General features: G+C 39.6%; 1 protein-coding gene across 1 annotated transcript in view; it reads right to left on the reverse strand.

Annotated features, from left to right (window-relative positions):
* Positions 1-17,282: 17,282 nt before the first annotated feature.
* The window catches only part of Ache-2 (acetylcholinesterase 2), a 256,587-nt gene continuing 246,058 nt past the window's right edge, over positions 17,283-27,811 (reverse strand). Inside the window, exon 6 of the mRNA XM_076324138.1 lies at positions 17,283-22,944. Coding sequence (XP_076180253.1) covers positions 22,820-22,944 — 125 coding nt within the window. The 3' untranslated portion in view covers positions 17,283-22,819. The remainder of the gene's footprint in view (positions 22,945-27,811) is intronic.

The following is a 27,811-nucleotide window of genomic DNA, read 5'->3' on the forward strand; positions in this document are numbered from 1 at the left end:
ACTGTAAGATCTGAACGTTGACCGTGAAGTACTGGCTATCAAGGGATTGGGAGGTTCAAGAAATTGGGCTTTGGGAAGTTTCGGGACTAACGTGTTTTAATAATTAACGCGGCTTACACGGTTGGCGCTGTATTACAAGATTAACGATAGTTTCCACCAATGCGGACTCGAATATAAATTCGGCAAGTTGAGACCGAGAAGCCACGAAGAGGAGGCGAACTTTCACGGGTGTCTCTGTTCTCTAATAAAGGAGTATAATTATTTGGTGCTAAGTAATTGCATCGATTCGCCCAGTAGAAGCAACTGATTAGGTGCAGACCTTGCTAACCGCATACGTTTCAAATTCAAACTCGTTAATAGCTATAGTTAATAGTATTTTACTCTATTTAAATTATACAAACAATACGAGCCGTACAAACACGATATAAACAGAATTATTTGTAGGAACGATTACAAAACGTTTTGCAACAAATTGTACTAGTAATTGTATCGACAGTTTATTTTGAATCAGTGATTCGTCAGTGCGGAAAAAAAAAATTGTAAAATTATTATTCTTTTCTAGTTCAACTGTGCTTTTCAGACAGATGCAATATCTTTGCATGCCTTTTGTGATTTGAACGTGCTTAGCAGTCATATGAAAGTTCAGAGTAACGTTGTTGATTCTCTCTTTTGTAACTCGAGTGCTTAACTAGCACGTAGAAGAGTAAATGTTCTACTATGTTGCGGTTTTTGTTCATGTTTCGTAGATACGAGTATTTTTTTTTTTTTTAATTCTTTTACTCGTTGTTGTCGAGTCTGTCAAAAATTGTAGCACGAGGAATGAAGGTCTCATTTCATAATAGTGTTCCTTAACTCCTTCTTACATAATAATTATGTTTATTGTTTATTCTTTTCTTCGTTCTTTGTATCCACGAACCTTCTCGTAATTATATCGAAAAGAAGAGTGAAACGCACTTTCTTGAGAAATATAATTAAATCATCGACATCCTATTATTATCATTAATTATTTATTATTTTTAGAAGGTATCCCTCTAAAAAAAGAAGAATTCTTGCGTTCTAAAGTTACAGACAGTGAATCTCTGTTACGTTTCTTTCAAATATAATTAATTTCTTTTTCATACTTGGATACTGGGAGCAACTCAATTCGATATGTAAATTATTCGTTCCTGAATGTAATTTTTATTCATCGAATATAAAAACTTATTTAAAGGATACCTCTGGCTAAATTAAACGTTTGCAAGACTCTATTAATAAATAAATGTTATTCGTTACATTATACATTGCGAATATTGTGATACGAAGTTAAAAAATTGTGGAATTTCGGAATTTTGGAACGGGGCAGTTACTGAACGAGATAAATAATACATTTACAATGACGTTAGGAAGATATACAGTGGTTAACCTTCGAAGAACGATGTATTAATAGAAAAGCATGTTTGTTAATCGTATTTTTCCGCATACAAAATTTCCTCTCGCGTCCCCTACCTCGAGCAGGTTGCATCGATGAATCTGAACATCGCCAGTGGCGTAGAGCAAACGCCCATTGGCGTTTCCAATGGCCATATGTAGATCGTGGAAAGTTTAATCCGATTAATATGCCGAGAGGAGTAAACAATCGGACGCTTGTACGTTAATTATTCATTAAATCTCTTATTTGGTTGCTCAATCGAAATTCAATGGCTGAATTTCTTTAAAATGGGACCAAATTAGTCAAGTTGTATCGACTGGTCCGGTTGCAACTCGTCGTCGCGCATCTGGTCAGCAGACAGCCAGGCACCAGAAAACACGATTATTTCGAGTTAACGACTTCTTTTTTTCACTCCGTGCGAATAAATTATCACGCACAACGTAGAAGCCTCGATTCCGTGTATTTCTGAACGAATCTTAACGAGGCAAGGTGGAAATAACGTTTCGCGAATTTCGTTTCTTTTTTTTTCGTTTCGATCGACGAGATTCGAAATTCGATACGATATTTCGTGCCAAGAACGATTCGTCTTAACAGTTTCGAGTTCGTCTTCGAAATTCCGAGCTGAAGCGTGTATTTTTAAAGTCGTTGAAAGTTCTCGTTAAACAAAGAAACGGATAAACGATGCCGATTAATCCTCGCACCGGTGTTAAACGAGAAACGGAATATGTGCTCGCTTTGAACTGTAATTGTTGAAGTTTCGGGAAATATAAATTTCGGTGTTAAAAGGCAGGTAATACTGCTTTTGTTAAGCTGACGTTTGGAATGATTTATCGTGTTCCAAGCATTTATCTTGTTCTTGAAGAAGCGGTGCTGTTCGCGAATGCACGTTGCATTGGGCACGTGCACTTTGGAATGCAAATTCCTTCTCCACTCTGCGCGCCAACGAGAAAATTTTCTACGCGAGAACGTGCCGCGCGTTTCGCGGTGGTTTTTTTTTCGATTTATTTTTCTCCGGTCTCTCTGTCGGTATTCGGACGTTTTCTGTCAAAATTTCGCGGCAACGGTCTCGCGAGACGATTGCGTCGAATGTAATTTCTATACCTTCGTGGTTCAATGTCAATTTACAGTAATATTTTCGCTATTGATTTTTATTTCAACACGGCGAGTAAATTTTAAAGCAAATAAATTATACGACGATTGAATTTTTGGGTCGTTGGTGTTTCAGACCGATCGAATTTTAGAACAATCGATTTTACGGTATTCAAATTTCAAGAATTTTAAAGCTATCGAATTATTATAGCTATTTTTAAGCTATACAATTTTTTATGGCTGCAGTTTTAAGATTCTTGAATACCATGACGATCAAATTTTTATGATCGATTCGATTATATTTTAATGAGGTTGAATTTTTAAGTATTTTGGAAAGGTTGAGTGTTGTGTTGTTGATGTTACAAGACGTTTGAATTTTAGTGTTCAAATTTCAAGACGTTCTATTTTTAGACAGTTAAATTTTCAATGCTATACAATTTTTGATCGAAGTTTTAACCAAATCTGTTTGGACTTTAAAATATTAATCGATTGTGTTTAAGGAAGTTGAATTTTGGGTCGCTGGAGTTCGAAGATGATTATGATAAATGTGAAACTCGAATTTCAGGTTGTTCGAGGTTGTGGTCGATTAAATTTCATATATCGGAGATGTCGAATTCCGTGTCGTTGTAATTTCAGAACAACAATCGAACATCGAACGAACATACTTTCGAGTCTTTCGTCTCCCAGGTTGATAGAAATTAAACCTTGGACTTTCACAGTGCTAAAATTCTCCGAAAAGTGTACATTCACGTTTATCGATCGTGAATCATTCAAATTGATTCATTGGAACGTTACTCTTTTATTTGTACAATAAAATAGAATTACATAGACACCGAGTGCAACTGTGACGCAACTCCTCGCGAATGCAATTCCATCGCCTTTAAGAGCTCCAAATATTCCGAGAAAAATCTCGCACAAAGAAATGGTTTTATTTCACTGTGTAATGGGAGTGGAGAAGAAAGAGGGAACAGAAGAATCGTCAACCGGTTTGTATCAACGCAATCGGGTTATCGATCAGCTTCTAAAAATATCCGATAGTTAAATGTGGTTTGCCCCGTTATAACGGTTTTCGCGGGCCACTTGTCCTTATTTTAATCACGAAGACTCTTCGTTCGATCGTAACAATTAAAGTGGGAACTGATCCCAAGATAGTATTCGTGTTCTTTGTCATTCGAACCATTTTATTATTTATTTTATTCATTCTTCGATTCATTTTTCGCGCAAATCTTCAAATTGTATCCACCTTGCGTCCAAGTTAGAGTAAATGTTATCCAATGAGACTGTTCTAATAATTATAATTTTCGTGGCCCCTTGTCCTTATTTCAATCACGAAGACTCCTCGTTCGATCGTAACAATTAAAGCGGGATTTGATCCTGAGATAGTTTTTCTGTTTTTTATTCAGTGGTTTTAATATCTCTTTAATAAAGTATTCTATCAAAATTTCATGCAAACTACATACTCGTTATATGCGAGTTAGAGTAAACGCTATCAACCCGTGTGACTGTTCTTAGTAGTATTGGAGTGTTGTAGCGTTCGTCAAAATGGGTTATCACTCTTGAGAAATTTCACTTTGAAGTTTCATTGTAAATATGGCCAATGTTGCCCATAAACACTACGATTGCGTAACATTACGCATACGTTCTTCAACGAAAAGTAATTCGGAGAATTGGTCACGACCACTGAGATAGAAAAACATTGGAAAATATAAATATTTGAAACATCACGTGCGCGTAAAAAATGTTTCAAATTCCACTGTTCATATTCGACAAATTACGTCCAGTCTTCTGTTTCTTGCATTTTCCAAGAAAGAGTTCACAAAGTGATATGTTCTCCAATGTATTTAGCTTCATTCTTAAGAAATTTTGTCTTTTTTTTTAACTTAAAAATAGGATCGATTCTATTCGAACTAAATCGTGACTTTGTTAGGTATCGTTTCAAAAACATTGCAAAATATTCGATCGAAGAAACCGAACACCTGTCTACTTCTATTCGTGAGAGAAGAAAATTCCAAGGGTTGGGTCACGAATGACCCTCGGTCCGTTATCGGGAAGCTTAATTTCTTTCGATTTTCCATCGTCGCTATTTCCTCGAAATTTTTACGAAGTTATTGTACATTTCCTTGCAGCGAATTCAACGGGGATGCATCGATGGTGGATTGGCAGAAGCATTTCCCACAGGAAGCCGATCGGTTGTAAGAACCTGGCGGAAATTAAAGTTGTACGCCACAGCTGCGACATCTCTTACGGAACATGGGACTGTAATATCGAGTCCTCGATGGCACTGAATGAAAGTTGACGTCGACGTTGCTAACTCCAACGTTGGTCCATTTTCCTGGGGGATTCCAGAGATTCACTAGTTAAGAAAAATCGGTTCTATGTATGTATCTACGTTCAATTTTTAGGGATTGTGTCCGGTTCTGCTACTGCTTGTTCTTGGAATTGAAGCAGTGGATTTTCTTTGAACCAAAATAACCGATTTCACGGGTGGTAAATAACTATAATAATAAATGGAGCTGAGATTTCTGATTGAATCTTTTTGTATTCACACTTATCGAATCCTACGGTGATTCGAATATTCAACGAATGAAATTCGAATAGTTTTCGAACCAATTCAGATTGTAAATGTGGATTGTGGATTGTAAATCAAGTTCTTTAAGTTTATTGTTCATTTCTTAAACTTTATTTTCACTGAAGATATTTATATACAACATTTGTATTTTGGTCGAGAAAAAATATTGTGCTTACATTATTTTTCTACCGTACATTAACGCAAACGAGCTGCTGTATCTGTATACGTTTATATACAACTCTATTTATATATGTTTATATAAATGTAGATTACCGATCGTTTTCTAAGAATCGTTGATTTCACTCACCGCAACGGTTCATTCGTGTGCGACCTGATGACCATGTGACTTGGATCAGCTGATGACAAGATGTGTTATTTAAATGCACTATTGTTATACGCTTTACTTAAACAGTGCACTTTAATGAATACTTTATCATTTGAATAACGTGACTCGAATAATAATTTCATAAACGGTGAAACGAAAACAATTATGTTTGTAAAATTCTAATTTAAACGGTTCCGTATTTTCTAATTGCAACCGTTTTGTTGTTCGTTGGAGCGATGTGCGAAAATAAATGTGAAATTTTTTATGATTTATTTAATACTGCTTGACGATGAATAAATCTTTTCCTTATCGAACAGTATTGAAAAATCCCTGTCACGTGGCCTTCAGGTAAACCAATCTCGTTTGAAATAAATTATCCAATAAAATTTGCTACTTTTATTACCTTTAATATAAGCAGAATGAAATTTAACGAATAAATACAAAACAATGCCGATACTGTTCAGCTTCCATATTTCTTTTTTTTTTTATTTCGATGTTTTCACTACTGTCGACAGAAAGTATTATTTTTTTTCTTTTATTAACGGCTTGTATTTAATAACAATAGAATCCACTACAGGTCCGTTGATCAAAGTTTCGAGGAAGACTGTTGTATCGTTAATAGGACCTCGTTTATCCTAGCTATGACTTCGAACACGAAGTATAATAATGTTCCATTACTGCAAGAAATTTGAAAGTTAGAGGTTTTACAATTCGTGAAAATCGAGCGTTACCTGTTCGTATAATACATGACCACCGACAGGTAGAAGGATAGTACTCAGGAGAAAGGGAAGCATAGCTGCGCAAACTCCTTCAGGTCGTAGTAATCGTCGTATCGTTTATTTCATTGTAACTACATTAATTTCTCTTATACATAGCTTCATTTTGCTCTCTTGGTTTCCCCTCTGTTAATAATTATTACGTACAACGGTGTAACATTTATAATATCTTTATGTATAACCTAACAACGTTTAACGCGACACACAGTGTTCACAGAATTTTTTTTCTTCGTTCACTCATCCCGCAGGCACGCACATACTCTTGCTACCTCAATGTATTTTTTATTCTTCTCACCTCTTCGTTGATATCCCCCTTCATCACTTTCTTTCGCTCTCGAAACGAAATTTTCCTTTCCACCCCCTTTTCCTTTTCTTTTCCCAAAGCGAAAGCGTGACTTCCGTATGCAAATGTGGTACACACACATACATTTATACGTACATACATACATATAATATATATCGTTATATAATATATATAATATATAAAATTCAATGTGTATATATATAATATGTCTGTGGGATACGTGTTATACCATTATATATATTATATACATACATGCACAATCTGTGATTTGTTACTTGTTGTTACCGGTTCCTGCTTAATTAACACGCTAAGATCATCGACTTTGAAAGCGACAAAGTAAAATTTTCATTCAGATTCCCTTCCCTCCCCTATACACCCCTCCTTCTCCCCCTGTAGTGACTAAGAAAGCAACTTTTAGCACACGACTAACGTATGGAATTTCTTCGTAGTATGTATTAAGGTGAGCTTCCTTTTTTTTTTTTCTAATCGAGCACTTCTTTTCGTTCGTTCGAATGGAGGGGTTAAAAATAGACGAACCTTCGCAGTTACCGGAAACCGAATGTTTTCCCACAGCACGATTCCACATCGTTCGGAAAAAATCCTTTTACGAGAGAATACTTGGTACCCGGCAACATTTGAAATTCGTTTATCGTTAACACGGTCCTTTTGGTAAAACGTGGAAAGTGCGCAGACGATGGAGAATGCAGGAAACGAAGTAGTACTTTTCTTTTTTTTTCACAAAATGCTTTTATCGAGGCGCATCATTTCGCTATAGCTGTCGTTCGATCTGATCATCGAGAGTACTTCAATTTTCGATTTAATCGTTTTTAAAATTAATGGATACACGTTTGATAAAAAAAAAAAAAAGAAAGATGTGAGAAGTGTATAGTCGATTGTCAAAATTGTCCAAATTCGCTCAGGATCGGTGGGTAGTGGCTTTAAGTCTAGGTTAGGCTCGCAATCAGGTGTTAACAGTAGCGCCTCTACCGTGAAGCTTATGAAGCTTAACGCGTTCACTGTCTCCAAAATGGACGCCACTCGTACGTCCCAGGAAGCTATACCACTTGAAGTTCTTTCGACTCGTCTACAGGATGATTAGGAAATTGGGGGATTTTTCTTTTTTCAAAATCAATTTGTCACACGGGAGAGAAATCGAAAATTCTTTTACCGTTTTGTAATACGAGTCCTTATCGCTGAGATACAAACGGTTAAAATTCTACTATTGGTACAGATTATTCACAGCAAAGCGACAGAATCGAGATCGTTGCAGTTTACTTGAAAACGGGGTGGCGATCTTTATCCGGAGTCGAGTCTCAGTTTAATTTTACGAGTTCAGTTGTAAATTAAAGATCGAAATAAAACGCAAAGATTTACGCGTTCTAATGACAATTCCATTCGAATAACGATGTGCTTGAATGTGATTCATACATGGGACAATAGAAAGTTTGAATCATTTGTATGGTGGGTTGTATACGAGTCATGGGACTGTGAACGTGTTAAGTTTTAAAATCCTGAATACTTAGGGTTCTGAGATTTGGTAATACAAAAAAAGTAAAAAAAAAAAAAAATGATTAGAGTCTCATTTATTGGTTCTGGGCCAGTATATTGAATAATATTGAAGTTAGTCTTAATTTTTGTGTTGTATTGTTACTTGGATACATCTTATTTGATTCAAGTGTCTTTTACGTTAATTTTGTTAACGATTATAAGTGATAATGACGTGAAACAATACAATGAATACATATCGTTAATAAATAAATATTCGTCATAAAATTGGAAACAGTGTCTTTTAGAAGGGCCCCTCGAAAATAGTAACCTCGATTTCTCAAAAATGTAGATCCGCCATTGGATGTTAGGTATCTTTTGCAACTGGAAAGTCGATCGTTAACATCGGTGAAACATTAGTCCTGGAGGGACTTGTGAATCGTATTAGATCAATCATTCTGATTAATCATCGTAAGATCTGTCACTGACGATGTCTTACTCGTGCTACCACATTCCCTTTAAGCTGGGACTGATTTTTAGTAATGGGATTGATATCAGCATGTATTGACAATAGTGAATTTCAAATTCAAAGACTGAGTAAATTTTCCTGAATGTTTATCGCAACGAATTGTACATTTAAATTGGAGATATTTAAAAGGAAAAAATTCCTTAATACGAAATATTGAAAAGTATCAAATTTTCAGGTACTTGGTATCGATTCAACATCAATTTTCGATACCGATACTTCTCTGACGAATATTAATCCAAGTAAAATGCAAAATTAACTAACTCAATGAGAACCACAATCTTCGAAGTTTTATCCCTTTGGTGTATACGTAAACTTAATGACACTTTCGAGAAAAAATCAAAGGAAAATAATTTTTCGAAGGTAGCAAGTACGCTACCGGTGCAAAGTACGAGACTCTCTTACCAACTTATCGTTTATGGCACAATAACGTCTATTTACGTTGAAAGTAATCATTCGATAATTGTTTCACAGTGGTCGCCTACAGTCCACACTTAATTCGTCTATAATATAAATTGAACCATCTTCCAAGTTGCTTACTCCTTAAGCGATTCCAGTGCGTAAAAAATAGTTTCTGATGTCAAAGATCCTCCTATTTGCATCTATACTTATCATCGTTGAAAATAATTCTCCGTTACATTTTACGTAAAATAGTATCTGCTCGGTATCATTCCTATCACCGTGTTGTTCCATCGTGTAAACCCTTTTGTCATCCAATTAGTTCGCGTAACGGAATTTCTATAATACCTACGTGTTTGATACTGTTTGATACCGTTTGATATTACAGTCTAGGGGCTGTCCTCGACGGTATCGATACGGTATCATTCCCATTACTATCGATCTATCCTCCTACGATACTCGCGAAAGGCTACAAGGTACAATCTGTCGATTCGGAGCTCGTGAACGTCGTTCGAACAGCGACGAATCTCGGATCGAGTGTCCCGGGGATCTGTTTCTCAGAAGCGCGATCAATCTAGGAAAAGATACGTAACTGATCGTACGATGGACCACGATTGTTAACGAGGCAGGTCTCCACGGGAGGGGTACGATTATACGTGGAAAATAAAGGAACGGCCGATGTTTGTTGCGTTGGAATCGGAGTGTTGACCCACTTAGGCCGAGTTTGCCCCGTAGAAACGATCAAAGGGCTGACTTTAAAGCGTGCTCGGGGGTAAGCCAGGTGTGCTTCGTGCCTCTGTGCACGCGTATTCATTCCCGTTCCATTCACCGTTTTCATCTTCGTCGCAAAGTACACCGAGCCTCCCGGGCTCGCGGTTTTTTCAAGGTGGAACGCGACCACCTTTCCTCACTTCCTCCCCCTCTGAAAAAAAAAAACTTCCTCTTCCTGACGCGGAATAATTCAGCCGCCTCTTACGCGTCGGTCTCTATTTTAAACCATATTCGGTGAAATATTTCACCGATTCTCGGATTTTCTTTGCCGTAATATCGACGATAAAAAAAAATGAAATTTTCTTTCCCTCTCCATTCGAGAATTTTCAATGCGTTACCGAGGCACAAAACCGCCCGGAAGAGAATCGAAGACAACGGGCGTTTCAAAGGTTGAACGTACCTCGTGATTGAAATTTCCTCAGAGAAACACCTGGAGATCTTTCGTCTGTTAATTCTCCATAAATTCGTTTCGTTTCGTTTCGTTTCGTTTCGTTTCCTTCGAAAACGTGGCGATGATTCGTTGCACGGTTCTTAATTTTGAATGTATCGTGATCGAAATTTTGCCAGACTGGTAGAAACGATTTGGAAACTTTTGAGTTTGCGATTTCCTTCCAATCGAATTTTTCATTTTTCATTCTTCGAACACCGCGACGACTCGTCGGTGTTTTTAAATCCATCGAGAGACAACGTTTGAAAATTTGTGGAATCGAGAAATTTGGAAATTTCGGCCTCTCGAATTACCATTGTACGCGTTTACACTCGGAATTCGAACGATTTCGATCTCCCGCTTAATGTCTCTAAATTCCGTGACGGATAACGATTGAAAATATCTGCAACGAGAAATTTGTAAATTTCGGCCTTTTGAATTTCCATTGAACAGCGTTTACATTCGTAACTCGAACGATTCCGATCTCTCGTTTAATGCTACGAATCCACGATTAGAGGATTTTCCGAGGAAACTGAAACGAAACACGTAAACTCTCAGCTGACGCTGATCGATAGGGAAGTACAGTGGCTCCGGTGAATACCATATGGAGAACACTGGCAGCCTTAGCTCTCCTTACCTCTATTCTCAGCATTTTATGTGTCTCTTTTTCCTATTGGTTTACAGGGAGCCGTTCCTCTTTTGTTTTTTTTTTCTCCGTTTAAGCGGACTCGCTGTTTTCAGTAGTATAGCTCAACGCTCGACGCGGCCCTCTTTTCAACTAAGTACCATACTCGTCCGCTTCCTTTTCACTCTGTTGGTGTCTTTTTTCCATCCCCTTTTTCTGTCCTTCCTTTTTTTCGTTCCGAGAAGCACCATCGTCCCTCTTGGCCTCTTTGCCAACCGCTCGTTCCCCTGGCACACCCCCACCAGCTGTTCCTCCTGCACTTTTATTTCTTCGAGTAGGCGGTGTTATCGCACTTTTATCCATTTCACTTTACTCCCCACCCCTCGGTTCTAACGGTTAATTCGATTACCGGAAGAAAAACGATCACGATTAATTTTTATTACCGTTTCTCTGCTTTGACTTTACTCGCCATCGGCGCCCCATTCCTCCGTTCCGTTTCCTATTATTATACTCTATTGGTTTTGTGTCACATTCCTCCGTTCCGTTTTCTATTATTATATTCTATCGGTTTTGTGCTACATACCTCCATTCCGTTTTCTATTATTATATTCCAATGGTTTTTGATAATCGACGGAAAGAAACGAAGAGAAATAATTACGATCATCGGTTCTTAGTATCGCTCTCCTCACCATTCGCATCCCCCGCCCCTTTTTCTTCGGTAGGCGGAGTTAACGTCATTATGTCCCTCCCCTTCTTCGTTTCTTTTTATCATTTTCCTCCTAGTTTCAATATCTAATTTATTCCTCCCCTTTCGGTTCTAACGATTAATTCCGTTATGAAAAGAGAAACGATCACGATTAATTTTTACTACCGTTTTTTTCCGCTTTCACTTTACTCACTGTCAACGCTATTTCTCTCACTGGTTTTCTTCACCATTATCGAGCTTCACACCGTTTTCTATCATGCTCCATTTGTTTCCGATACTCGACCGAAACAGAGAAAGAGTAATTACGATTATCGGTTCCTAATATCGCTTCCCAAGCTGTCTCCATCTCCCGCCCCTTTTTCTTCAGTGGGCGGAGTTATCGCAATTATGTTTTTCCTCCTATCAGTTTCCTTTTATTACCTTTCACCTCGTTTCGACGGCTAATTGGAATAGAGGAAGAAAAATAATGGAGATTAATTATTATCCCCGATCCTTTGCTCTGGCCCCGCCCATAGCTCCACCTCCCGTTTATCCCGCCCCTTTTTTACTTCGAATACGCGGTGTCGTCTCCACTCTCCACGCTTTCTTTCAAAATATTCTCTTTCGGCTCGTCGATTGAAACACGAGGACGGACAATCAAAAATAATTATCGTTACTGTTTTCCAACATCGCCTTCGCTTCCCACCGTTCTTTTATTCTCTCTTTTTTTTCTCGACAAACAGAGCATCCCGTTCTCTTTCATTATTTTTATCCTCTTTTTTTTCGACACTCGATTACAAATAGTACGGTGCAAGTAATCGAGATCAATATTTATTGCAGTTTTTGTTTGCACTCGAGTTGCGTCGACCAAAAAAACGAAAAACAACAAACAAAAAAAAAACAAGCAAACAGAGAGTCTGGCAGGTTGCCAATTATCAGAACGGAAATTGATAAATTCTTAATTACACGACCGAGAGGAGCCGTGGAATAAATTTCACGGAATTGGTTTTCGCGCGCGTTCGCCGAGTTCCAGATCGGTCTATATCGATACACGCAGGACACTCGAAACGCATCGATGCTGAACGAAATAACCGCGAACGATCACCGAAACGAAACTGCTCGCTCGCGCGTTCACGCACGATCGAGTTATTTAATTAGCGAAATGACCGCGCGCAATTTTTCTTCTCCTCTTTTATTTTCTATTTATCTTTCCTTTTCCAGCAATTTCCCCCGCTGACTGACTTCGTTAGTGTCCCCCTCCCCGCGTTCCCTTCTCCTTCGTTTCGTTCCCAATCGATTCCTTCTTATTTCCAGCTTATTAGTATCGCTAATTAATTTTTTTCCAATTAACTCCCAATTGCACTCTCTCGTTTTAAGCTCGTTAGTTTCATTATTTAATTTAATTCCCTGTTACTCGCACGTTGCTCATACCGTTAATACATTTCTCGCCTCAGTTCTCCCCGCCTACCAATTCATTTTTTCGTTTCTGTTTTTCTCTTTTTTTCGGAGGGTCGATGAAACGCGCTAAGAAGAAAAAAAAAAATCAAAAAAAAAAATTGACAAAGAGAAAACACGCGTCAACCCTCCTCTTGTTTTCTATGCTCGGGATCACGACGATGCTTAAGCGTACTCGTTTCCGTCGAAATTCTTAGGCCTGTCGAGTTGAGAAGCGATTCTATAGCGAAAAATATATATGTATATATTATGTATATAGTTTCTTTATCAATTACTTTGTTCTGGGGTTCACGGTTCGCTAGAGGCTTAGAGCCGTACTCCTAGTCGCTAGGCTTAAAGAAACCGAAGATCGGATTCGCATCGTTGAGTCTTCGTGTAACACACGAACCGAGGAATCGATATCGCTGTAACATGAAAATATTTTATGTAAAATATACGATAAAAGGTCCGTTCCGTGTCGTAGCTTTGAATGAAAATATTTTCGTCGGAGCCACGCGAAAAAAAGAAAGAAAAAAAAGAAGAAGATTAAACGTATCGAGCGTTTGCTTTAGCTTCGAGCGAAATGAAACACTTTTAGGTTAGTTTTCGATATTTTCGAAACTGTGATTTTTCAGGGACGTCGCTCCGTTACTACCGACGTCCCGAGTGCATCGATCGCGATGAATTATGCACTATAAACTGCACACGCAGGAACAAACTATCTAAAGACAAATATTGACCCATTTCGGCTACAAGGCATCCATAGATTCAACGCGTTCTTTCGCGGTGGATAGAAAATATATTCAATCATTTGTAACCTCGATAGACAGGTCAGAGATTGTACAGTACGAGAAATAGAACATTTCTCTGGATGAAGTTCGAGCCACGGGGCACCTTGGACCCGGAATTTTGTAGCTTAAATTTAATCGAAATTTCAAACTCAATTTTTAGCGTTTGTAGGCACTGTTCTCATTTCGGTAAGAAATTATGACAACTTGTTTTATTTTTCGCCAAGCTGTGCATACTTGTAATGTTCTCGGTTGGACTTTACAGGCTTCTTCGCTAAATAAAAGTCTACAGTGATAATACTAATGAGTGGAATCGACAACGTGTAACATTTTTCATATAATTTACGAGAAAAATTGATACGTACGAAATTCACATGTCGGATACGTGTATAGTATAAATAAAAAACTTTTCTTTCTGACCAGCAGTAACGAAAATTTCGCACGTTCGAAAGGAACGAAAGTGTGTACTGTAAACTCGTATTTATTTTCTTTTTTTTTATTACACACGCAATGATGCAATATCGATGTTTCTTATAAATTTCTCTTTTCTACAAGTATAGAAACAAGAACGCTACATTTTCATCTCATATTTAACGAATAAAAATTCATCCCAAGTAGATTTCTTCATTTCAGAAACATTGCTCGCATTGGTCCTATTTCCTAACAGTCAATAAATAAAACCTTTTATTTTTATTATACACGTGTCCAGCGAGTGAGTTTCTTTCCTATCAATTTTATTTTCCACATCGTTTAAAATTACACATTTTCCATTGGTAGTATTAATTCCAACGATTCTGTTATAATCGCAGATTCACATTTATCGAATTAGGTGTGAATTCCAACTGAAAACCGTTGCAACTGTGCAAAGCTCGAGATATACGATCGATGCACGCTCGAGGTGCTTCGAAAATTATTCTTCGATGGGTTAATTAAATAACCAACGTGTCACAAGTCAGTGTCGTGACGGTTTAGTAAATAATTCGTCGATAGAGAACGCATTTTCCTCCACGAATACACTGTGCCGATAAAATTGGGCCGAGCGTGTTGCACGTCGAGGCACTAATCCTAACATTAAGTTTTCACGACAAGACGCATGGGTAATTAGCTAATGATATGTGAAGGACGTGCTTAATCGTTAATGAGAGGGGTGCGTTGAACGCTGATAGCGTATACGGCCCTGCACTTATCTCGCGTAATCTCTAGCGTGAAACGCCACGAATCGCTCGTCGTTCGGATTTTCTAGATCAGGTCTATCGAAAAGTCATCTTCTCTCTGACATTTTCCTGGATGGAAAATCATTCGGTAGCACAAGTTGTGTATTAGAACGACTCATCTTCTCTGTTCCACAACCATGATCTTCCAGCATGGATCCTGGCACGTACGATTAGTTTTTGGATTGTTTAAAATATTCCAATGGGTAGGTAACCTGATAAACAGGAACGTAATTTTAAAAAGAAACTATTTAAATACAAGCTGGTGTACGTTTTGTTTTTTATATGTAAAAAGTTTTACAAGTACTTTTTTCGTATGTAAAAACACTTGGCAATGTTACCAGATCGGTTCGAATGTTTTTGTATTTGAAAGGAAAATTAATCGTCCTTGAGGAAGTAAGATTAATACAAATGATGCATATATAATTTTTCTTAGGTGGAAAATTCATTTTTTTTGAGTTTGTAGTTTTGGTACGAATGTACATACGTAACTTATCGTACGTGGAAAATAGATTAATTTTTTTAATAATGTTGCGTATTATATATATCGAATAACACATGGTTAGGTCATATTTGTGTTCAAAGTGGATGCAGAGCTTTTTTTTAATCTGAATTCATTACGTGTGTTTCAATAAATAATTTTCAGTTATAACAATCGTTTTGGTTCCGTTATGAAATATTTTCATTTGGAATCACATCAGTCGAGCGATCAGAACTTTCCAGTAGACCTAATCGGTTAGATCTGACTTAGGCTCGAGTGTTTCATGCTTCTTTGGGCCTTTGGTAACGGTCGAAGGGTCTAGAAACTCCCCAATATACGAATAATAATTTTTTTTTCCCATATTTTTCTACCAAAATTCAAATTTTTTGAAACAATAAACAGTCTATATTAACACACCGCGCACCACACTAATTTCATGGAAATATCAGGAGCAACACGATCATCTCTGCGGTACCAGCATGAAAATTTTGTAAATTTCTCTACGTACAGTGGTGTGTAGATCGTTAGACCAGACCTGTAAAAAGATAAGTAACGAATGTTGTTTTTGCAAAATAAATAACTTTTCCTTCGGTGAAAGAAATATCTCGTTAGATATTTCCACGATTAATACTAACCTCCGACTTCACAAGACCCGGAAAATTGCAAACGAGTACACCGTAATGATACTTTCAACCGTAATTGTTTCGTATCTGTTCAGAAAATTAACAGAAGCGCAAAAATGTACCTCTGTAACTTGCACCCTTTTGCCTCGTGACCGACCAGAGATTTATAATCTCATTCGTATTATGTCATACTACTGAATTTCCATTTTATTTGCATTCCGAATGACGCGTATTTCCAGCTAATAATACGAATGACGTGACCCACTAAGAACCATTTAAACATAATGTCATCCGTATCTGAACGAACCTGATACTCAATGCGTCAATACCGAGACACGTTATAAATTATATTAATTTATTTTCAACAGTAGTGGTCAATTGTGCACATAAATGCATAATACCCTGGAATGATTCGTTACATAGAAAACAGACCTCGCAGCATTCATTACTCACTAAATTGTATAAAAAAATAGCCTGGATAAAATAATCGAGAAATATAAATATAAATATAAATATCGTTGGAATTAATAGTAGTGATTTTCGATTTTTGACAACGTTAAAGAATCGTTTGTTTCTTCCACGGTGAGTGTTTGATTGCAATGTTATAATTTACTACATATTGCACAGCTTACAATAGCATTCATAATAGTGACAAAAATGTAATTAGTAAGAGAACAGAGTGTAATTAGTGAGAAAACGAAGCGATAAATAAAAATTTTAACACATTTGTTTACAGTCAGAAATCCATATTATGGTAAACTTTGTACACGAACGTAAGTTCAAAGTGGGTTGTATACATTATTGTGATTAATAGTTTTCCACTAAATATAGCACAGCTCGCGATATTCATAATAGTGAATATTCACGTAACAGAAAAGAATGTAATTGGCAAGAAAAAAGAGTGTAAATTCAATTTTTAACGTTTACACATTGGTCTCCGGTCGGATAGTCGCATTACGGTGAACTTTGTACAGTACTCGAACGAAAAGTCACGGAACCTGTCGAGAAATAAGAACGAAATCGTTATCGATCCAATCGAGCGAAAACCGATGTCTTCGTTCGATCGAGGGTGCTCACCCAAACCGATCGATGACGAGCGATAACGTGGCGTTGGTTCCGCGAGTTATTGAGCCTCCCGACGAAGCCTGCAACGGACGATAGGTCCAGAGACAACGGCGTCACTTGGTAGAAAATATGTTCGCTTTTCTCGTTTTAATCAAAATACCGAATCCTTTTCTCTGTACGCGTCTTTGTTCTCTTCGTTTAGCGCGTGCGCGCACCGTATGTGTCACACGCGATGATCGAACGCTCGATGCTTCAGCTACGAAAAGATATCTCTCTCTCTCTCTCTCTCTCTCTCTCTCTCTCTCTCTCTCTATCGATAGTATCGACTCTCGCTACATGATATATTTATATAGGTGATATGTACGAAATGGAAGATTCACGTTTCAGCGTTAATACGTTCCTCGCGAGACGAGAGACTGTTACGTTTCGCTATCGTCGAGCTCTTTACCGTTCCATTCCGTTCGAGACCTTTCTCGATTCTCTTTCGTCGAATTTGGTGTCGATAGCCCACGGAAGTTCCCGTGGATCAAGAACCTCCGAGTTCGTCTTCTCGAATCGGTTTCGAGAGTCTCGCGGTTCAGAAATACCGGGAACTTTACACCAGAATCTTACCTACCCCGTTCTACTCGGAGTACCGTTCATCGCGACACCAACTTTCGTACGAAGTTCTGTGAAACTTTCATTTCTGTTGGCCGTTTCAAAGCCCCGGTGTACAATTTTTTAGGGATTCGTCGCGACGAGTCGCCACGTCAAGTGTCTATGGGATCTGCGAGTTAGGCTGAGCAACGTTGAACGGACATTAGGCCTGAACTTGATACCGACAGTGAGCTCTTCACTTAGGCCTGTGGTTGTAATTGGACAGCGTTCGCGGTTCTGGAGAACGGGACACCACCTGATGTGTTTTCACCTAAATCTTCCAAACGGTTTGTTTGTTCTCTCTCTCTCGTTTCGCGAGAAACGATCGCCGGATCACTCTCACGGCGTTTCTTCTTGCGATCGAGAAATCACCACACGGCCCTTAAACGATACATCTATCTTAATCGTTACTGGTGTCTAAATGTCACTGTGCGGACCTACGTCACGGAGCAAAATTACACGGGTGCCTTAATTGTCTTACGTCTACGTCAACTGCTTGACGGCACACGTAATCAGATATACAGCTGTATGTATATTTATATTTATATGTATATAGATCCATGTGTGTATATTTGTCTGTGTATGTGTACGTGTGTGTGTATATATATATAATATGTATACGTATATTTACATCGCTTAATGGTACAATCTCTTAAGTGTCTATTTTGTTTTGTAACATGTTCACGATTAATTCACGAGGTGCCGTTTCTGTTTTGTCTCCCTTGATTATATTTTTCTCTTCTCATTTTTTTTTTTTCTTCTCTCATCCCCCCCGCTTCTATCTCCCGCGACCTCTGGTTGCCGTGCAACGAAACTGAAAAATCTTTCCCGTACTCTCGTCCCCTCTGTTAATCCCTGTCGCTTCGTTTTCACCGGTGTGGCGGTGAAAACTTTTCTGCCCCGGAAATGGACGAAAAAAGGGAAATTAAACAAACGTGACGTAATTGTTTCCTTTTTTCACTGTCAGGCTAATGTGTGTTTGCATTTTAACCCGAGGGAGTCTCTTGTTTTCCCGCGCGAAAGGAAAGTCCGAAAGAAGAGGAAACAGTGTCGAAGAATCGGATCGAATTAAAGAGAATTTTCTTTTTTCTTTCTTTCTTTCTTTTCCAAGAAGATTCAATCAGCGTCGAACGTCGTGTTCGCGACGTGCACCGTTACGCTTTCGCGTTAATTTTCGAGGTTAGTTCGAATTTGACCTGGACTCCTCCCCCCCAATGGACTCTAAGATCGTCATCGTCTTCTCCCGTTTGAATTCTACCTAAAAACGACAGATTACTCCCGACCGGTAGTATTATGCATTTTTTCGCCATTTTTTTTTCGTTTTTTTTTTGTTCTTTTTCATTTTTTGTCTCTTTTAGATACTTTTTTCTAGTAATTTAATTTATCTACTTTAAAGGTTTACTTCACTGACGGTATTGTCATGTTAGCTGTGCCCATCTCGAAAGTCCAGATCAAAATTGTTTCTTCATTTCCCTTCGATTCCCACCCTCCTCTAATTTCTCCCCTTTTGTTTGCATTCGCGTCCCTGGTCCTCGCGTTCGGAATTGATTACCCCGTGAAACGATTAGGGGGATCGTGGGTATCGTTCAACCCCTGGTCGCGGAGCTGCCAAATTGATCACGTGATCCCGTCAATTGGCGACGAATCGTCGAAATTTGTGTCGCGTTCGGTCTCGGTGACGTTGCCACGGAAATCGTTGCAACACTTCAAGGGTTTCGAAATGATTCGAGAGCGCGTCGAATATTTTTTTTTTCTTCGCTTTTTTTCCCTTTTGTCTCTTTTTTTTCTTATTTTCTCTATGCACGCGTCGTCTCGAGCATCGATCGATCGAAATCCCGTGACTCGGATAGGGGAGAGGAACGAGTCGTCGCGTGGATAGTTTCTCGAGAAATCGTTTTCAAAAACTCCTCTTGCGCGCGGTTTCGTTCCCTCTCGGTGTCGTCACAATTACCGTGAACATTTCATTGAACATTTACATTAGCCAGGAACGATTTCGAACGATCGGGAACAGCAGCACGGTACGAGGATGACCGCGACTCGATATCCATAAAAGAGGTATCCGTGAAAATCAACAAACCGGCCACGCTTCGTCGACAAATCGAACACGATCGATCGTTCCAGGTCGCCAACCTTCGTACCGGGAACCTTGGGTTCCTTAATGATGCGAATTCTTCCGTCTAGGGTCGAACGTCGTGGATGGACCAGCTTCCGGTGAACTCCAGGGTACGTCAACGAGAGACAGGGAATTTATTTACAACGATCCCGGAGCTCGAAATGGTAGCGGAGAGGCGAGTTTGTCCAATTTCGCGAAGCGGACAAGCGGACCGTGAATTCCACGGGTAACTGACACGATTCGACGTCCTTGCGTCTTCTTCCTTTTTCGTCTCGGCGGGCAAGTGGCACTCTCTCCCTGTTCGATGGTGCCATCCTCGAGCTACGGGGAAGCTGTTCTCCACTTAACCCGTTGAAGTTTCGAGAGCACCCTCTATGAATCCTTAAGCCAGTTTCCAGCAGCCACCGCTCGAGAACACCACGATTTTTGGCTGTTCAAGCGAACCGCACAGTGGTTAGGTACGTCGTAGGTACTGGGAGAAGCTCTGACGTTGGGAGCACAGTGTCGGAGGGTATCCGAACGGGATAGTTGGAATATTTTCAAGCTCGCAGTGTCCTAATTTCGGTGGACTGAGTTTGAGTCTACAGAATCGAAAGTTGTCTGTCATTATACCCAAATGGATTCTTCTGAACTGAACTGAGGTTGAGTCAACAGAATAGAAACTTGTCCATCATTATACCCAACTGGACTCTTCTAAACTGAACTGAGGTTGAGTCAGCAGAACCGTAAGTTGTTATCCTACTCAACTGGACTCTTCTGAACTGAATTAAAGTTGAGTCAACAGAATCGAAAGTTGTCCGTCATTATACCCAATTGGACTCTTCTAAACTGAACTAAGGTTGAGTCAGCAGAACTGTAAGTTGTTATCCTACTCAACTGGACTCTTCCAAACTGAATTAAGGTTGAGTCAGCAGAATAGAAACTTGTCCGTCATTATACCCAACTGGACTCTTCTAAACTGAACTAAGGTTGAGTCAACAGAATCGAAAGTTGTCCGTCATTATACTCAACTGGACTTTTCTAAACTGAACTAAGGTTGAGTCGAAAGTTGTTATCCTACTCAACTGGACTCTTCTAAACTGATAGGTACGAAACGTTTGAAACTGTTCAGCTGATATCTCTCGGATTTGTCAAATGGTTCCAATCAAAATGAATTGAATGCATCCAGGATATTAAATACCCTTAGGACATTGAAGTGTGTGTCATCGAATGGTATGTTATCCGACTGTTCATTTGGGCATCTCGACTAAACAGTGAAGCTGCTATCCGTAGACTAAACAGTGAAGCAGTTCAGTTATTCAGTTTCGTTCAGTATCCTTTCTTCCAGCCTCGTTGTTCGACCGACCATCTGATATCTTCCATCGTGACAAATGCCAGGTGACTATTATTCTTTCGTCTCCAGAATATTACTCTCTTCGCCAGTATCCAACGAGATGTTTTGCATCTCGAACGCTGTGTTCAAACATCACGAGACGTTTCCCGAGTTTCGAGGATGCAATTCAAGCGATCCAACGAATTTCAAACCGTTGATTACCAAGGAGCTACGATCCGAACATCACCAACGAGATTGGTCCAATTCGAAGACCAATGGACAACTTGCGAGACTGTTGTACTTTCTATTGTCACTTTCGTAGCGATACCCAAGACTTTTCAACGAAGCCATCTCGCTACTTCGTTCGACACAAAGACCCCGAATGGCAAGAATCCTTCTCACGAGAAGAAAACGATGCTCACGAGAACCTTTGAACACCAAGACAGACGAAGAATTCCGTTTTTCCGATCCCCCTTTCCGTGTCCCTCAGTCTGGTACGCTTCCAGTTCGCGAACAGTTTCAGAGTTGTCAAAGAAGTCCGTAGTCTCGTGAATAGACCCAGGATCTTCCCGGACGGGTCGAAGTTGGTCAATTTCAGTTCGAAACTCCCGCCATGTTGCTCTCGGAGCTCTCTCCGAGTTTTCAAAAGCCCAACGATCCAGTTCGAGCGGCGTGCGGTCGATTTCGCGGAGGTTGGCCGAAGCCGCGTCAAGGTCTGAAAGCAAACGCGGTTGACCACCTGGACGCGATCCAAGCGATTCACGATCGTTTCATCGGCTCCCCGTTCCGTGTTCTTATGTAAAACACGGCTCACTTGTTGCCTTTTGCTAATGAAACTTTTGTCATATGGCGATCGATCGTACGAACAGGTGGTTAATAGCCGTGTATCAACCGTTCGCGCGTAACTCCTAGCGGACATTGTTTTTTTTTGTTTTTCCCTCAGTTTTACGACCTGTCGATCGTGACGCTAGTATTCCGTATTATTTACGCAAATCGGTACGCGTTGTCCTCGAATCTAGTTGAGAACACATCGACGTACCACCGTCCACCATTTTCATTCAAATACCTTTGGCCTGCATTTCTCACGATCCTAGATACGGAAGCTTGGTTCCTCGGTTCCCAGAGGTTCATCTTTTATCGTAGGGTCCTCCTGTTCGTCCTATTGCTTCGAGGTGTGGAATCCGTTGGAACGATCTTGTTCGTTTTATCGTTGAAAAATCGACCGAGTGGTCCCTCGCCTCGTCACTGTTTCGGTGAACGTCGAAGCTCCTTCGAGACGCGCAACTCGTTAAGCTGTCCCTGGTTTTTCCGGTTACAGTCCGTTTCGTTCATCAATCTTCCAGAGTACCCCTCGCCTCTCCCCGACCCACGAGTCGCGATCGTGTCCGATACTCCTGCCGCTAATAAATCTGTTTCGTCGTGACGATGAACAGGGGATAGTCCTGTTAACGTTTCACGGAAAATGGGGTGAAAGGGACGCGATTACTACAACGTGGCCGTGTTTAATCTCTCGTTAAATCCTCGTCCGGTCTGTATCCGGGAATCAGGGCCCTGTCACTTTTTATAGGGAGTAAAGTAACGTCTCGAAGACGAGACGGGTCTGGGGATCCATCGATCCATCGACGATTGACAGGGTGTTAGACACTCGACGCGATCTCGGATCCGAAGAACCGAGTCCCCGATTCCCGTGCGGTTGTTTGAACAACGGATGGATCGTCGGCTTCCGGTGAAGGGTCGATCGATACGGGTCCGTTTCCGTCTTACGGTTTAAATGACTCTCGACAACACCAGGATCGACGACAGCGTCGTGATTATCAGCGAGTTACGTAGATCCTTCGTTCCCGCCGACACGCTCGACGCTATCGCGCTGTTGCAGGCCTCGGGCGCCGGATCTGGAACACACAGAAATTGAGTAGAGATCGCGAGGAACTCGTGGTACCACGAACAACGTTGAAAAACCGGCTGGGAATCGAGATATATCGTGTTCTCGATAAGTGTGAAAACTCTTCGAAACGAAATTTAGAAATTTAGCATAGACTTAGCATAGACTCCGAAGCTATACGCCTCTGTTAGGGCAGGAGTGAAGGAGAAAGAGAAACTCGAGTTCGAAGACCACTCGATTGATACAACATTGATACAATTGTATTTTTTAATTTTTATCTTTTTTTCGCGAAACCTTCACCAACACATCGGCGAGACTTTCTCGATTGAAATAAGATCAAACACGGTATAATTAAAACGATATTTAGTCATTCGGTATGTTATATCGATTCGATATCTGTCACTTATTGAATATCTTCTGTTCATATTTATCGTTGTTGTACAACGTGATAAAACGTGGTTCGGAATTGGTAAAACCTGGTCCCTTTCGCACTTATCGTTTAATAAATAAGTAAATACCATTTAAAGTATTTATATCGTGTTTGATTTCATTCTAATTGGAGAGATCTGACGAATATTACATATCATTTTTGCTGATATACAACCAATAATGAGAAATGTTCATCTTTGTATTAATATTGTTTCATCGATACAGGCATTTATCGTTTAGATTGGTGTTACGTTGTAGTTAACTGACAAGCATCGTGAAGTTATCAGTTTCACATTTATCGTGGGCCTAAGTTTCACATTTATCGTGAACCCAAGCTTCACATTCATCGTGTGTCTAAGTTTCACATTTATCGTAAAACTAAAGTTTCACATTTATCGTGAACCCAAGCTTCACATTCATCGTGGACCTAAGTTTCACATTTATCGTGGCCCTACGTTTCACATTTATCGCTACTCTCCTGTAATCGGCAATGCTGTTCTCAAACTGGCAAGAAAAATTTTGTTAAGTAATAAATCGTTCTTTATTTTTGTAAAATCGATCTCTTCGAGCATACTAGCACGCGAAGTTAGGTTATGTAATAAGATTAAGTTTCATAATACCATTTTTAGGCACACTTCGCCTCTCACACATACAAATTTGTTTAGAAATACCGAAAAACTTCTACTGGAACGTTACAGTTAATTTCAACGAAAATGTTCAAACAAGGCGTATACATCGATGAAAAAGGAAATTTAAGAATATTCCACTAACTTTTACGTAAAATTTCCATCGTACAATACGATGTAAATTTGTTCTATAACGTAAAGAATTAACAAGTACTTCGCTCTGCATTTATTAAGCATTTGTTGCGGGAGTACCAGTGTCAATATTCTTAAAGAGGTTACACTCGACAGTGTTCCATCTGCTTCGAGTCGTTTGGCGAGATATTTTTCAAATGGACAATTTCTCAATACGTGGCCTGGGCGTGGGAAACTCAAAATAAATAAACGAGTAAATGTGCTAACTCTGCACTTCTGCGGACAAAATGAACTTTAGGTGTTCCCTTAATTTTTCTCGTTTATTCTGGCATTTGCTGGCTCAGTCCCAACCGCGTTGTTCATTAGCTAGAGCTATGCGAAGCCAGTCAAGAACAGAGAGAATTCGTTTCGTGTTCGTTCGGAGCGGTATAAATATTCGAAAGCTTTAAATCAAGGGACGGTAACCTTCTTTCGGACAGAGCTCTACGAGTGGATGCCGTATCATATTCACTTCTAATTAATAAATGAAGGTATTTAGTCGTAATGAACATCCGCTTTTACAACTACTACCTTAAGGAGTCCTTATTAAAGTGCAAACGTCTTCAAAATTAATCGAAGCTAATGAAAAAATGGTGAAAGCTCTTCAATGGTTCTAATTTCTAAATTCTCGTTGCTCTCCTTCGTTATCTGCTCTAGATATTTCAATGTCACTTACTTGTAAACATTTATACACATTAAACTCGAAAGTTTCCTTACCCTTGACCGTGACGCTATCGATTTTTGAATTGTTGTAATTTTCTTGAAAATATTAGGTTGTTCGGAAAGTCATTTCGTTTCTTTTTTTAGTGAAAATGAAACACGATTTTTTAAGAGTGTATAAACATTTTCTTAAATTATATATTCTCCATTTTGGAAAATAAAATGACTTTTCGAACAAGCCAATAGTTCTACATTAATTTTCACAAAGATCGAACCCTGTAATGTAAAAATCCTTTTACATCGGGAAAAACTTTAAACTCGTAGTTCGAGTTTACGATAACCTTGGACGCATAAATAATTTCTGGAAAAATTGCGAGCGATTTGAAATTTTCGAATTTCTCGAAACGAACCATCTTCATGTTTATTAATCGTTTTCTATCGTAAGAGGATCATCAAGGGGATTTAACTTGTGACACGAAAGTAGAGGGGTTCCATCTTTAAAATTACCCCACGAAGATTATTCTCTAATTATATTTCTATAAAGTTACGACAATTCAAGGATCGATAACGTCTCGACAACATACGGAAACTGAATACAGAAAAAATGACACGATTTCGAATCAGATCGGAAAGAAACGCGTAAAATAAATTTTATTTCCAAATTGTTAACACTTTTCTCGAATCGCGGCTGACACGTTCGTCGGGTCTCCGATATTCCCGCTTCCTTTACCCAACTTCGAACCACTGATGAACCAAAAAAAAAAAAAATCAAAAAAAAAAGGTTAGAAAGTAAATGGAAGGAAAAAAGTAGTTCTCGCAGACGTTCTTTGTAATCTGTGCCCGCGACGCGGTTGGAATTCGCGCGAAATTGCGTTGCGCGGATAAGAAAGAAGGAAAAACGCGGCGATCTCTTCGAAGGATAACGAGTTTCCGTTTTCCACGGCACCGTTCCGATCTGTCTCCGACCCTCTCAGGTGAAAGCCGTGCCGCGTTTGTAATTTCCACGTGCCGAGTCCGCGGGTGGTAATCGTGCTTCCTTCGGACCGTGTTGCTTGTTTTTCAAACTGCGCGTACAAATATTTGCCTCCGGCCGGGCAAGTTTGATCCACGGTGAACGCTAAGCGGGGATCCACGGGAAATAACAAGCGAGCGAGTGCACGTGTTGTCGAGTTAACGAAAAGAGAAGTTTGCGTTTGAAATCAAGAGGTTACACGCTAGTGGAGGAGAGGAAGAGAGAACCGAGTTCCCAGCCTCGTTAAAATCACCGTCGATCGTTTCCTCGAGATTAACAGGTTGCCGGCTCGCCATTAGGGCACACGGACGTCGCGAAAAATCGTGCAATTTCGCTTCTGGTCTGACCCGCCACGCGAATCGGAACACCGCTATTAACTCCCCGTTTAACGAGTTCGAAATCTCCCGCGCGAAAAATCCGAGATTCTTCACCCTTTCAACCGATCGGAAAAAATTAAAAAATTACAGCGAGTTTGAACGCTCGTGAGCAATACTTATCGAGGATAATCTTTTCTATGTAAAAGTAGACGCTTTAGGATCTCTGATAACGCGTTGGTCATTGGATAAAAAATTATCCGATACGGAGAAGATTTCTTGGATGGTTCAATTTTTAACTTGTTTAGGAAATTTCTATTTTCCGACAGGGGAAACCTAGTAGTTGAAATCATTGTATCTTTTCAAGGCAGTGTTATTTCGTTCAATCGAGACGTCAGTTACCTACACACGAATTGCTAATACACTCGAGTATCTTGTTTTTTTAAAGAAGAAAAATTCGTAAAAATTTCCCACTCTTCGATCCGAGACACGAGGAAGCCATCTTAAGTGTGAAAGATCGATGGCGCGCGACTCACGCGATCTTGATTTACGCCCAAACGGCTGGAACCGACGGTGTACGCCATTTTCCGGTTTCGCGTTGAACGATCTGGAAATTGTTGTTATTAAAAGAAACCGGGAAGCTGGTGATTTAGATACGATTAAAGGGGAATCGAGTGTCGTGTTAATTAACACCGGTAGAAAATTGGTGGTTGTCGGTGCGTTGAAATGGCTCGGTTAATTTAAGGTTCTCGAGCGAAAGTGAAACCGTGAATCAAGTTGGCTTTAAGTATTTACGATTGTTGACAATACACGAGTAGTTTTCAGCTTTGAAATCGGGGGGGCTGGCTCGATGCGACAGTGATCGATGATGGTACCCTCGGCAGTGGATTCGGTCGTTTTGCGGTCAGACAACTTCTATAGGACCCGCGAACGAATTTGTAAAGAAGACCGATCCGCTGTATTCGCTTTTCCAATATTAATCTGGGAATTGCGAGTGGCTCGTGCCTTCTGCGGTCAAGCTATTTCCCATGGATCGATGCCCGGTTGATCAGTTTTCAAAAGGAGCGATCTAGATCGAGTGACCCGGACCGTCACCGTAAAAATTGCATTCGAAGACGTCCCGCGCGTTTTCTCAGTGCAGCGTGTGCTTCCAACCGTGTACGAAAAAATCCATTAATTCTTGTTCTTCGAAGAGAATACCAATTGTCGAACGTATTCCCTTGTTCTTCTCGCGGGTGTTCCGGACCGAACGTGGCCGCAACTGGAACTACAACTTTCGCTGTGGAAGACTTGTATTGTCGTTTGAAAGTCTTGGGAGTAATTTTAACGATTAAACATTTCTTTCAATCGGGAAACTTATAAATCTTTACAACTTTGTTACGGTTTAAGTGACACTTTCAGTTAAAAATTGTTCATTTGGAAAGTTATCATTACTGTATTGCACATTTCATAAGTATCTTTAGTTAGGATAGTTACCCTATCGACATCGAAGTGTTTCAATGTGGTTTGTAAATTTCGAATTGTCGTTGATTCGTGTTTGATGCTTGCTCTAATATTTCGTTGAAAATGCATTGGAATTCTTCACAACTGTGGACAGATTTTTATGTTTACACCATTCAGTGTTTTAGCTACGCACCAAACGGAAACTTGAACCAGATTTTTAGG

Source organism: Ptiloglossa arizonensis, chromosome 12 (genome assembly GCF_051014685.1).
Source record: "Ptiloglossa arizonensis isolate GNS036 chromosome 12, iyPtiAriz1_principal, whole genome shotgun sequence".
Taxonomy (NCBI): Eukaryota; Metazoa; Arthropoda; class Insecta; order Hymenoptera; family Colletidae; genus Ptiloglossa; species Ptiloglossa arizonensis.